This window comes from Oncorhynchus mykiss, chromosome 19 (assembly GCF_013265735.2).
Source record: "Oncorhynchus mykiss isolate Arlee chromosome 19, USDA_OmykA_1.1, whole genome shotgun sequence".
Lineage (NCBI taxonomy): Eukaryota > Metazoa > Chordata > Actinopteri > Salmoniformes > Salmonidae > Oncorhynchus > Oncorhynchus mykiss.
In genome coordinates this window covers 24,985,904-24,999,743 of record NC_048583.1, presented here as the reverse complement: position 1 = coordinate 24,999,743, position 13,840 = coordinate 24,985,904, and the positions used below count along the sequence as shown (strand labels likewise).

At 43.6% G+C, this 13,840-nt stretch overlaps 1 protein-coding gene across 1 annotated transcript in view; it reads right to left on the bottom strand.

Moving 5' to 3' along the window:
• The window catches only part of adck1 (aarF domain containing kinase 1), a 171,861-nt gene that overhangs the window by 153,233 nt on the left and 4,788 nt on the right, over positions 1–13,840 (bottom strand). The window contains exon 2 of the mRNA XM_021573702.2: positions 2,496–2,638. Within this exon, the coding sequence (XP_021429377.2) occupies positions 2,496–2,630 (135 nt within the window). The 5' untranslated portion in view covers positions 2,631–2,638. The remainder of the gene's footprint in view (positions 1–2,495; positions 2,639–13,840) is intronic.

The window sequence follows — 13,840 nt, the reverse complement described above, 5'->3', positions numbered from 1 at the left end:
CCAGCAACGGCCTGGGGAATAGTTACGGGGGATGAATGAGCCAATTGGAAGCTGGGGATGATTAGGTGACCGTGATGGTAGGGCTACATTGGGAATTTAGCCAGGACACTGGGGTTAACACTCCTACCCTTACAATAAGTGATCTTTAGTGACCACAGTCAGGTCACCCGTTTAACTTTCCATCAGAAACATGGCACCCAACAAAGGGCATTGGGAAAAGAGTGCCTTCTACTGGCCCTCAACACCTCTTCGAGCAGTATCTGGTCTCCCATCCAGGGACTAACACTGTTCACCATCAGAGGCAAGCCAGCAGTGGGATGCAGGGTGGTATGCTGGTGGTTTACGACATCAGTCAGCAGCAGAACACTAAATCAGGAGGCTGAAAATATCCTCAAAGAGTCCGTGATTTTTTTCCAAATCTATTACAAATAAAATATTACATTTACATAAGTATTCAGACCCTTTACTTAGTACTTTGTTGAAGCACCTTTGGCAGCGATTACACCTAGAGTCTTATTGGGTATGACACTACAAGCTTGGCACACCTGTATTTGGAGAGTTTCTCCCATTCTTCTCTGCAGATCCTCTCAAGCTCTGGATGGCGAGTGTTGCTGCACACAGAGGACTCTCCAGAGATGTTAGATTGGGTCCGCGTAACTCAAGGACATTCCGAGTTTTGTCCCGAAGCCACTCCTGCGTTGTCTTGGCTGTGTGCTTAGGGTTGTTGTCCTGTTGGAAGGTGAACCTTTGCCCTGTTTGGGGTCCTGAGCCCTCTGGAGCAGGTTATCAAGGATCTCTCTGTACTTTGCTCCATTCATCTTTCCCTCTATCCTTACTAGTCCCACAGCATGATGCTGCCACCACGCATTACCTTAGGGAGGGTTCAAGGTTTCCTCCCGAAGTGAAGCTTCGCATTCAGCCCAAAGAGTTCAATCTTGGTTTCATTAGACCAACGAATCTTGTTTCTCATGGTCTGAGAGTCTTTTAGGTGCCTATTGGCAAACTCCAAGCGCGCTGTCATGTGCCTTCTACTGAGGAGTGGCTTCCATCTGGCCACTCTACCATAAAGGCCTGATTGTTGCTGCAGAGATGGTTGTCCTTCTGGAAGTTTCTCCCATCGCCACAGAGGAACTCTGGAGCTCTGTCAGAATGACCATCGGGTTCTTGGTCACCTCCCTGGCCAAGGTCCTTCTCCCCCAATTGCTCAGTTTAGCAGGGGGGCCAGCTCTAGAAAGAGTCTTGGTGCTTCTAAACTTCATCTATTTAAGAATGATGGAGGCCACTGTGTTCTTGGGGACCTACGATGCTGCAGAAATTGTTTGGTACCCTTCTCCCAATCTGTGCCTCGACACAATCCTGTCTCAGAGCTCTACGGGCAATTCCTTCGACCTCATGGCTTGGTTTTTGCTCTGACATGCACTGTCAACTGTGGGACCTTATATAGACAGGTGTGTGCCTTTCTAAATCATGTCCAATCAATTGAATTTACCACAGTTGGATTCCAATCAAGTCATAGAAACATCTCAAGGACAATCAATGGAAACAGGATGCACCCGAGTTCAATTGAGTCTCAAAACAAAGGGTCTGAAAACGTATGTAAATAAAGGTATTTCTGCATTTCATTTTTTTTTTTCAATTTCGTGGTATCCAAGTGGTAGTTACGGTCTTGTCCCATCGCTGCAACTCCCGTACAGACTCAGGAGAGGTGAAGGTCGATTGTCTCCCGGTCGCGGCCGGCTGTCACAGAGCCTGGACTCGAACCAGGATCTCTAGTGGCACAGCTACCACTGCGATGCAGTACCTTAGACCCCTGTGCCACTCGAGAGGCCGCCTGTTATTCTATTTTTTATACATTTGCAAACATTTAGGAAAAACCTGTTTTCGCTTTGTCATTATGGGGTATTGTGTGTAGAATGATGAGGAAAATTGTGCATTTAATCAATTTTAGAAAAAGGCTGCAATGTAACAAAATGTGGGGAAAAAGGCAAGCGGTCTGAATATTTTCCAAATGCACTGTATTATTTTTGAGCAGTGGCGAAATAGTCTGTCCATCCTCATTGTCATATACTTGGAAGCCAAATTGTTCCCAAACTGGAGATTTAAACAATGGAGAATGCCATTGGCTTATCGACCCCACCACTCACCATTGTTCAGAACTAGTTCCCGGTTGCTCTTCACAAAAGGATCATTTGAAATTAGCCAATTAAGATTGGAATTTAATTGCAACGTGCGCATAAGTTCTATTTGTTTTAACTGAATAGACCTTAATGTTTTTTCAGCTCAGATTCAGCTCAGACATAACCTATAGGTCTAGTTTTTTTCTATGTATAAATCGAGGTCCCCATACAGAACGGTCCGGTACGAATACATGTACCGTTACAACCCTAGTTTGTGTGGTTGGTATACTATACTGACCAGACGGATGTGTTTGTGTACTCATGGTTATGTGCTGTGGCTCTACAGTAGGGTCTGTGTGGTTGCGGTTATGTACTGACCGTAGCTGCAGCCCGCCCGAAGCGGACCAGGCTGATGTCATTGGGGTCCAGTTGTTTGTTGTTGTAGAGGTAGAAGCCTGACGACGCCACCACTGCCGTTGCAACAGACGACACTTTCAGCAGCCGGCCAGCCATTGGAGGCACTGGGGGAGCGAGGAAAATATGGTCCAACAATATTACACTCTGGTATACTCAACTAATAATAAAGAAATACAGTTGATGAAGTACACACTGAACAAAAGTATACATGCAACATGTAAAGTGTTGGTCCCATGAGCTGAAATAAAAATAACCCAGGAATGTTCCTAACATACGAAAAGCACATTTGTTTTACATCCCTGTTAGTGAGCATTTATTATTTGCCAAGATAATCCAGCCACCTGACAGTTGTGGCATATCAAGAAGCTGATTAAACAGCATGATCATTACACAGGTGCCCCTTGTGCTTGGGACGATAAAAGGCCTCTCTAAAATGTGTGTTGTCACACAACGCAACAGAAGTCTCAAATTGAGGGAGCGTGCAATTGGCATGCTGACTGCAGGAATGTTCACCAAAGTGGTTGCCAAAGAACTGAATGTTAATTTCTCTACCATAAGCTGCCTCCAACATCATTTCGGAAAAATGTGGCAGTTTGTCCAACCGGCCTCACAGCCACAGACCACGTCACGTGTATTGCATCGTGTGGGCTAGTGGTTTGCGGATTATCAACGTTGTGAACAGAGTGCCCCATGGTGACGGTGGGGTTATGGTATGGGCAGACAAAAGCTACAGACAACGAACACAATTGCATTTTATCAATGGAAATTTGAACACAGAAATACCGTGATGAGATTCTGAGGCCCATTTTATGCATCTGTTTTCCCAGTCATGTCAAATCCATAGATGAATGAATTTTTCAATGGACTGATTCTCATATGAACTGTAACTCAATATAATATTTGAAATTGTTGCATTTATATTTTTGTTCAGAATTTACTGTATATAAACCATTTCCAAACTCCTTGCACTTTCAAACCTTCAACTAATAAATAAATAGCGTGTACAAAAGTTTCAAACACTAAAAGGGTACTTTCATGTAAAGTAGCTTTTAAAAAGACTCGGTGGGGAGAGATGAAAACAGGATGCAAAGTGGTGTTTCTAAATATTATATAATACTCAAGTATTTAACTACTGTTGCTTGAAGAGGACAGTCTTCAATACCGTCACTGAATGTAGCAGCTACTGCATTTAAAATCAGATGTCTTTAACAACTTCAGTGTTTCAAGCAATAGTCACCACTGTCATACTTAGAATGAGCACACGCAGGCTGGCATTGAGTGACATATGGAAGACACACAAGCATGACGACAGGCTTATGTTGTGCACGCACATTTTAAATACTTTATTTGAATCCATTACTCAAATGTATATTTTTATTAAAGGATCCAAAACATTCCAAATGTCCCTGTATGCATAGCAGTCAAGGGTACAAAAAGCACCACCTTCTCCAAACAGCTAGGATGCCCCCAAAAGATGAAACAGAACAGCCCTAGTTTTTGGTAGCCCCGCAATCTGGAGGCCACACACTGTAAGCCAATGTACATGTCCAAATATCAGTGCAACCAGCTTGCACCTACACCCGAGGCTGTCCAAGCGTGCCACAAGGGGCTGGTATTTAAGAAACTTGTCAGCAAAGACCTGCTCCATGCAGCCATCAAATGAGCAGCCACTTCCAAAATGAGCACCTCCCTCTGGCATATTTGGCACACAGGAGAACACATCATCAGCAACATCAAACCATCCTCTTAACCACAAGAATATTTATAAATGTGTGCTGTTGATGAGACTTACTCGTCTTCACCTCGCTGTCTATCAGGTCGACAAGGCAGTCATGTCTAACAATGTACAAAACACTGTATGAACAGCAACCATTCACAACAAGGGAAACAAACTCCATTGCATTTGACTCATGAAGAACACAAAATGGGTCATGGTTTGCAGGGTACAAGAGTGCTAGGTTATATTTTGTTGGTTGAAATTGCAGTCTCAGTTTAACAGTAGAGGTGAGAATGTCCTCGCCAATGGCAGCATTCTGGTACAGCACATGGAATGGGAGACAGAGGTGTCAGCAGTCTGGAGCAGCAAGTTTCCCCTGCATACTTAGGCCAGTGTTGCCATAGCTGCATCCGTCTGATACCGAGGAGTGTTTTCCTTGATGTAGGAGGAGATGTTCCGTCATGGGTGACAGAAGCCTCCACAACACAGGGGTCTGCCACAACTGCATCAGAGGCAGTCACTGGCTCAGTTTGCGTATCAGTCCATGCCCATCTGAGCTCCGGTTGCACGGGTCCGGCCAGTCTGACCAGACTCCAAAGGCCGCAGCACAAGTATCCAATTAGTGTTCCTCCTGAAGCCCAGGAAGTTGTCCTCATTGTCAGTGGCACATTCCACTTCCTGTGGTCCAGAAGGAGGGAGGCTCTGGCTAAGTCCCAAACTGGCGCATCGTTTCTGTTAACATGTTCAACAGGTGAGACAGTCTGGTAGCAGTGTAACGTCACGTGTGGTGTGTGTTTAAGCATAGCCACTTTCTCACCACAAATTATTTTGTTATTCATTTCACTCAGAACCTACTTGGTATAAGCACATTGGCAAGCAGATGTTGAATCTTTGCTAGGCCACCTCTCTCACAGCGTCTAGCTTCATGACCACAGGCAGAGGGGAAATGTCAATCATTTCAAGTCTGGTTGAATACACATGGACAAGCTCCTCAACTCATGGACAAGCCCCCCCCATGCTAGCAACATTTAACTTACATTCATGATAGCTGTATGTTTCATGCAGAGAGAACACTAGTGTTGGGGGCTTATCAGTTCATGCTTTGAGACATCAATTCCAGTTTTTATGCAGAAAACATGCTCATTCATGCCGTCTGTCTGTCTGTATATGCCTTTTGTTTGGGAGAGAATGCCTGTATCTAACAGCCATGGTAGTATGTGGGCGAGCAAGCATTTCATGAACACTTTACAGACAAAGGGAAAGAGGGAATTGTCTCTCCATGTATACAGAACAAAAATATAAATGCAACATGTATCGTGTTGGTCCCATTTTTAAAAAAGCTTATTTCTTTTCTTGTGCACATTTCTCCTTTGCCAAGATAATCCATCTACCGGACATGTATGGCATAACAAGAAGCTGATTAAACAGCATGATCATTACAGGTGCACCTTGTGCTGGGGACAATAAATGGCCAGTTGTGTCACACAACCCAATGCCAAAGATATCTCAAGTTGAGGGAGAGTACAATTGGCATGCGGACTGCAGGAATGTCCAACAGAGCTGTTGCCAGAGAATGTAATGTTCATTTCTCTACCATAACCCAACTCCAATGTCACTTTAGAGAAATTGGCAGTACGTCCAACTGGCCCCGTAACCGCAGGCCACGTTGTAACAACGCCAGCCCAGGAACTCCACACTCAGCTTCTTCCCCTGCGGGATCACACTTCCCTTCTATGAACTGTAATTCAGTCAAATCTTTGAAATCGTTGCGTTTATATTATTGTTCAGTATAGATGGATCATCTGGAACATTGAATGTTTTTTAGTATTCCGTGGATAAGAGCACCCAGCCATGAGTCGGGTACCTTTCCATTAATCAGACAGGCATTGAAGATATGCATGAGGGCATGGGAGGACTGGGGCCGTGTGGCCTTTAAAAAACCTCATAAGTGACACCATCGGATTCACTTGCCTTGTTTGGTAGGGAAATCAACACATTATCTACCTCCTCAAGGGTGAAATTGCATGTCTCTGGGAAATAGGCTGGTTTTACCATTTCAATTGCTTCAAACCAAGGGGGTGTGGTCATTATATTATTAGTTCTGTACAAAGTTTTAACGGTGAAACATCCATGCAGCATCTGCATACCAACTGCCGATATTCATTTAAATCTTAGTTTTTCAAGTATCCTACAGTGTTGTTTCAGGTTGATGTAAAGTGAGCAAGTTTTAGAGCAGATGGTTGTCAAACAGTAACATTACACGATGCCATAATATTTCGGATTCTGTAGAATACTATCATGTGATCTTGCAAACAGACTCTGCTTTGACCTAACTTCATCAAAACGATCACCATCAGCCTGAGTAGCCTGTTCTCCACGCATATAAAGTATAGAATATACACATGCGCAGAAGCTACATTTCTGTACACTTAGGTTGGAGTCATTAAAACTCATTTTTCAACCACTCCACAAATTCCTTGTTAACAAACTATAGTTTTGGCAAGTCGGTTAGGACATCTACTTTGGGCATGACAGAAGTCCTTTCTCCAACAATTGTTTACAGACAGATTATTTCACTTATAATTCACTGTATCACAATTCCAGTGGGTCAGAAGTTTACATACAAAGTTGACTGTGCCTTTAAACAGCTTGGAAAATTCCAGAAAATGATGTCATGGCTTTAGAAGCTTCTGATAGGCTAATTGACATCATTTGAGTCAATTGGAGGTGTACCTGTGGATGTATTTCAAGGCCTAACTTCAGACTCAGTGCATCTTTGCTTGACATCATGGGAAAATCAAAAGAAATCAGCCAAGACCTCAGAAAACAAATTGTAGACCTCCACAAGTCTGGTTCATCCTTGGGAGCAATTTCCAAACGCCTGAAGTTACCACCTTCATCTGTACAAACAATAGTACGCAAGTATAAACACCATGGGACCACGCGCCATCATACCACTTAGGAAGGAGAGGCGTTCTGTATCCTAGAGATGAATGTAATTTGGTGCGAAAAGTGTATATCAATCCCAGAACAACAGCAAATAACCTTGTGAAGATGCAGGAGGAAACAGGTACAAAAGTATCTTTATCCACATAACCTGAAAGGCCGCTCAGCAAGGAAGAAGCCACTACTCCAAAACCGCCATAAAAAAGCCAGACTACGGTTTGCAACTGCACATGGGGACAAAGGTCATACTTTTTTTGGAGAAATGTCCTCTGGTCTGCTGAAACAAAAATAGAAATGCTTGGCCATAATGACCATCGTTATGTTTGGAGGAGGCTTGCAAGCCAAAGTACACCATCCCAACCGTGAAGCATGGGGATGGCGGCATCATGTTGTGGGGGTGCTTTGCTGCAGGAGGGACTGGTGCAATTCACAAAATAGATGACATCATGAGGAAGAAAATTGTTTGGATATATTGAAGCAACATCTCAAGACATCAGTCAGAAATTTAAAGCTTGGTCGCAAATGGGTCTTCCAAATGGACAATGACCCCAACCATACTTCTAAAGCTGTGATAAAATGGCTTAAGGACAAAGTCAAGGTATTGGAGTGGCCAACACAAAGCCCTGACCTCAAACCTATAGAAAATGTGTGGGCAGAACTGAAAGGGAAAAAAAGCGTGTGCGAGCAAGGAAGCCTACAAACCTGACTCAGTTACACCAGCTCTGAAGGAGAAATGGGCCAAAATTGACCCAACTTATTGTAGGGATCTTTTTGAGGGTCACCTGAAACACTTTTGACCCAATTGGAATGTGATGAAAGAAATACAAGCTGAAATAAATCTCTACAATTATTCTGACATTTCACATTCTTAAAATAAAGTGGGGGTCCTAATTTTTAATAGGATCAAAATTTCAGGAATTGTGAAAAACTGAGTTTAAATGTATTTGGCTAAGGTGTATGTAAACGTCTTACTTCAACTGTATGCATGTACACATAGATGTTTGGGGTCACTCTGAAATGTCCTAGTTTTTGAAAAGCACATTTTGTCCATTAAAATAACATCAAAACGATCAGAAATACAGTTCAGACATTGTTAATGTTGTAAATGACTATTGTAGCTGTAAACGGCTACAATATCTTCATAGGCGTACAGAGGCCCATCAGCAACCATCACTCCTGTGTTCCAATGGCACGTTGTGTTAGCTAATTCAAGTTTATAATCTTAAAAAGGCTAATTGTTCATTAGAAAACCCTTTTGCAATTATGTTAGCACAGCTGAAAACTTGTTTCTGATTAAAGAAGCAATAAAACTGGCCTTCTTTAGACGAGTTCAGTATCTGGAGCATCAGCATTTGTGGGTTCGATTACAGGCTCAAAATGGCCAGAAACATAGTACTTACTTTTTAAACTCGTCAGTCTATTCTTGTTCTTAGAATAGAAGGCTATTCCATGCGAGGAATTGCCAAGAACCTGAAGATCCCGTACAACGCTGTATACTACTCCCTTCACAGAACAGCGCAAACTGGCTGTAACCAGAATAGAAAGAGTGAGAGGCCCCGGTGCACAACTGAGCAAGAGGACAAGTACATTAGAGTGTCAAGTTTGAGAAACAGACACCTCACAAGTCCTCAACTGGCACCTTCATTAAATAGTACCTGCAAAACACCAGTCTCAATGTCAACAGTGAAGAGGCAACTCCGGGATTTATTTTACCTTTATTTAACTAGGCAAGTCAGTTAAGAACATTCTTATTTTCAATGACGGCCTACACACGGCCTGAACAGGTTAACTGCCTGTTCAGGGGCAAAATTACAGATTTGTACCTTGTCAGCTCGGGGATTTGAACTTGCAACCTTCTGGTTACTAGTCCAACGCCCTAACCACTAGGCTACCCTGGCCTTCTATGCAGAGTTGCAAAGAAAAATATCTCAGACTGGCCAATAAAAAGAAAAGATGGGCAAAAGAACACAGACACTGGACAGAGGAACTCTATCTTGTGGCTTGGGGGTAGAAGCTGTAAAGAAGCCTTTCGGACATAGATTTCACGATCCAGTACCGCTTGCCATGTGTAAGCAGACAGAACAGTCTATGACCAGAGTGGCTGGAGTCTGACAATTTTTAGGGCCTTCCTCTGACACTGCCTGGTATAAAGGTCCTGGATGGCAGGAAGCTTGGCCTCAGTGATGTACATGGCCGTACGCACTAACCTCTGTAGTGCCGTGCGGTCAAAGGCCGACCAGTTGCCATACTAGGCAGTGACGCAACCTCGATGGTGCAGCTGTAGAACCTTTTGAGGATCTGTGGACCCATGCCAAATCTTCTCAATATCCTGTGGGGGAATAGGTTTTGTCGTGCCCTCTCCCCCTCCCAGTTAGGGGGAGTGATGAGCTCTACAGCAGTCTCACAACTCAATCGCTGGTTGAAAACTGTTTTCTGCCCCTCCCAAAAGATAGAATTTGTAGATAATTGGCCCTCTTTCTGGGACTCACCCACAAACAGGATCAAGCCTGACCTGCTGAGGAGTGACGGACTCCATCCTAGCTGGAGGGGTGCTCTCATCTTATCTACCAACATAGACAGGGCTCTAACTCCTCTAGCTCCACAATGAAATAGGGTGCAGGCCAGGCAGTAGGCTGTTAGCCAGCCTGCCAGCATAGTGGAGTCTGCCACTAGCACAGTCAGTGTAGTCAGCTCAGCTATCACCATTGAGACCGTGTCTGTGCCTCGACCTAGGTTGGGCAAAACTAAACATGGCGGTGTTCGCCGTAGCAATCTCACTAGGATAAAGACCACCTCCATTCCTGTCATTATTGAAAGAGATCATGATACCTCACATCTCAAAATAGGGCTACTTAATGTTAGATCCCTTACTTCAAAGGCAATTATAGTCAATGAACTAATCACTGATCATAATCTTGATGTGATTGGCCTGACTGAAACATGGCTTAAGCCTGATGAATTTACTGTGTTAAATGAGGCCTCACCTCCTGGCTACACTAGTGCATCCAGCAAAGGCGGAGGTGTTGCTAACATTTACGATAGCAAATTTCAATTTACAACAAAAAAAATGATGTTTTCGTCTTTTGAGCTTCTAGTCATGAAATCTATGCAGCCTACTCAATCACTTTTTATAGCTACGGTTTACAGGCCTCCTGGGCCATATACAGCGTTCCTCATTGAGTTCCCTGAATTCCTATCGGACCTTGTAGTCATAGCAGATAATATTCTAATATTCTTTGGTGACTTTAATATTCACATGGAAAAGTCCACAGACCCACTCCAAAAGGCTTTCGGAGCCATCATCGACTCAGTGGGTTTTGTCCAACATGTCTCTGGACCCACTCACTGTCACAGTCATACTCTGGACCTAGTTTTGTCCCATGGAATAAATGTTGTGGATTTTAAATGTTTTTCCTCATAATCCTGGACTATCGGACCACCATTTTATTACGTTTGCAATTGCAATAAATAATCTGCTCAGACCCCAAACAAGGAACATCAAAAGTCGTGCTATAAATTCACAGACAACACAAAGATTCCTTGATGTCCTTCCAGATTCCCTCTGTCTACCCAAGGATGCCAGAGGACAAAAATCAGTTAACCACCTAACTGAGGAACTCAATTTAACCTTGCGCAATACCCTAGATGCAGTTGCACCCCTAAAAACATTTCTCATAAGAAACTAGCTTCCCTGGTACACAGAAAATACCCGAGCCCTGAAGCAAGCTTCCAGAAAATTGGAACGGAAATGGCGCCACACCAAACTGGAAGTCTTCCGACTAGCTTGGAAAGACAGAACCGAAGAGCCCTTACTGCTGCTCGATCATCCTATTTTTCCAACCTAATTGAGGAAAATAAGAACAGTCCGAAATTCCTTTTTGATACTGTCGCAAAGCTAACTAAAAAGCAGCATTCCCCAAGAGAGGATGGCTTTCACTTTAGCAGTGATCAATTCATTAACTTCTTTGAGGAAAAGATCATGATTATTAGAAAGCAAATTACGGACTCCTCTTTAAATCTGCGTATTCCTTCAAAGCTCAGTTGTCCTGAGTCTGCACAACTCTGCCAGGACCTAGGATCAAGAGAGACGCTCGAGTGTTTTAGTACTATATCTCTTGACACAATGATGAAAATAATCATGGCCTCTAAACCTTCAAGCTGCATACTGGAGCCTATTCCAACAAAACTACTGAAAGAGCTGCGTCCTGTGCTTGTCCTTCCTATGTTGAACATAATAAACAGCTCTCTATCCACCGGATGTGTACCAAACTCACTAAAAGTGGCAGTAATAAAGCCTCTCTTCAAAAAGCCAAACCTTGACCCAGAAAATATAAAAAACTAAATCGGCCTATATCGAATCTCCCATTCCTCTCAATTTTTAGAAAAGGCTGTTGCGCAGCAACTCACTGCCTTCCTGAAGACAAACAATGTATACGAAATGCTTCAGTCTGGTTTTAGACCCAATCATAGCACTGAGACTGCACTTGTGAAGGTGGTCAATTACCTTTTAATGGCATCAGACCGAGGCTCTGCATCTGTCCTTGTGCTCCTAGACCTTAGTGCTGCTTTTGATACCATCGATCACCAAATTATTTCGGAGAGATTGGAAACCCAAATTGGTCTACACGGACAAGTTCTGGCCTGGTTTAGATCTTATCTGTCGGAAAGATATCAGTTTGTCTCTGAATGGTTTGTCCTCTGACAAATCAACTGTAAATTTCGGTGTACGTCAAGGTTCCGTTTTAGGACCACATACATATACACACACACACACACATACATATACATATATATATATATATATATATATATATATATATATATATATATATATATATATATATATATATATATATATATATATATATATATATACATATACACACACACACACATACATATATATAACCTCTTGGGGATGTCATTCGAAAACTTAATGTTAACTTTCACTGCTATGCAGATGACACACAGCTGTACATTTCAATGAAACATGGTGAAGCCCCAAAATTGCCCTCGCTAGAAGCTTGTGTTTCAGACATAAGGAAGTGGATGGCTGCAAAATTTCTACTTTTAAACTTGGTCCCAAGAAACAAAGAGATCTTCTGTTGAATCTGACAATTAATCTTAATGGTTGTACAGTCGTCTCAAATAAAACTGTGAAGGACCTCGGCGTTACTCTGGACCCTATTCTCTCTTTTGAAGAACATATCAAGACCATTTCAAGGACAGCTTTTTTTCCATCTACGTAACATTGCAAAAATCAGAAACTTTCTGTCCAAAAATGATGCAGAAAAATGTATCCATGCTTTTGTCACTTCTAGGTTAGACTACTGCAATGCTCTACTTTCCGGCTACCCGGATAAAGTACTAAATAAACTTCAGTTAGAGCTAAATACGGCTGCTAGAATCCTGACTGAAACAAAAAATTTGATCATATTACTCCAGTGCTAGCCTCCCTACACTGGCTTCCTGTCAAAGCAAGGGCTGATTTCAAGGTTTTACTGCTAACCTACAAAGCATTACATGGGCTTGCTCCTACCTATCTCTCTGATTTGGTCCTGCCGTACATACCTACACGTACGCTACGGTCACAAGACGCAGGCCTCCTAATTATCCCTAGAATTTCTAAGCAAACAGCTGGAGGCAGGGCTTTCTCCTATAGAGCTTCATTTTTATGGAACGGTCTGCCTACCCATGTGAGAGACGCAAACTAGGTCTCAACCTTTAAGTCTTCACTGAAGACTCATCTCTTCAGTGGGTTATATGATTGAGTGTAGTCTGGCCCAGGAGTGGGAAGGTGAACGGAAAGGCTCTGAGGCAACGAACCGACCTTGCTGTCTCTGCCTGCCCGGTTCCCCTCTTTCCACTGGGATTCTCTGCCAAACCCTATTACAGGGGCTGAATCACTGGCTTACTGGGGCTCTCTCATACCGTCCCTGGGAGGGGTGCGTCACCTGAGTGGGTTGAGTCACTGATGTGATCCCCTTGTCTGGGTTGGCGCCTCCCTTCCCTTGGGTTGTGCCGTGGCGGAAATCTTTGTGGGCTATACTCAGCATTGTCTCAGGATGGTAAGTTGGTGGTTGAAGATATCCCTCTAGTGGTGTGGGGGCTGTGCTTTGGCAAAGTGGGTGGGGTTATATCCTTCCTGTTTGGCCCTGTCCGGGGGTGTCCTCGGATGGGGCCACAGTGTCTCCTGACCCCTCCTGTCTCAGCCTCCAGTATTTATGCTGCAGTAGTTTGTGTCGGGGGGGCTAGGGTCAGTTTGTTATATCTGGAGTACTTCTCCTGTCCTATTCGGTGTCCTGTGTGAATTTAAGTGTGCTCTCTCTAATTCTCTCCCTCTTTCTTTCTCTCTCTCAGAGGACCTGAGCCCTAGGACCATGCCTCAGGACTACCTGACATGGCAGTCCTACAATCTAAGCTAGATGCCCTCAATCTCACTCAAATCATCAAGGAACCCACCAGGTACAACCCTAACTCTGTAAACAAGGGCACCCTCATTGACGTCATCCTGACCAACTGGCCCTCCAAATACACCTCCGCTGTCTACAACCAGGATCTCAGCGATCACTGCCTCATTGCCTGTATCCGCTACGGAGCCGCAGTCAAACGACCACCCCTCATCACTGTCAAACGCTCCCTA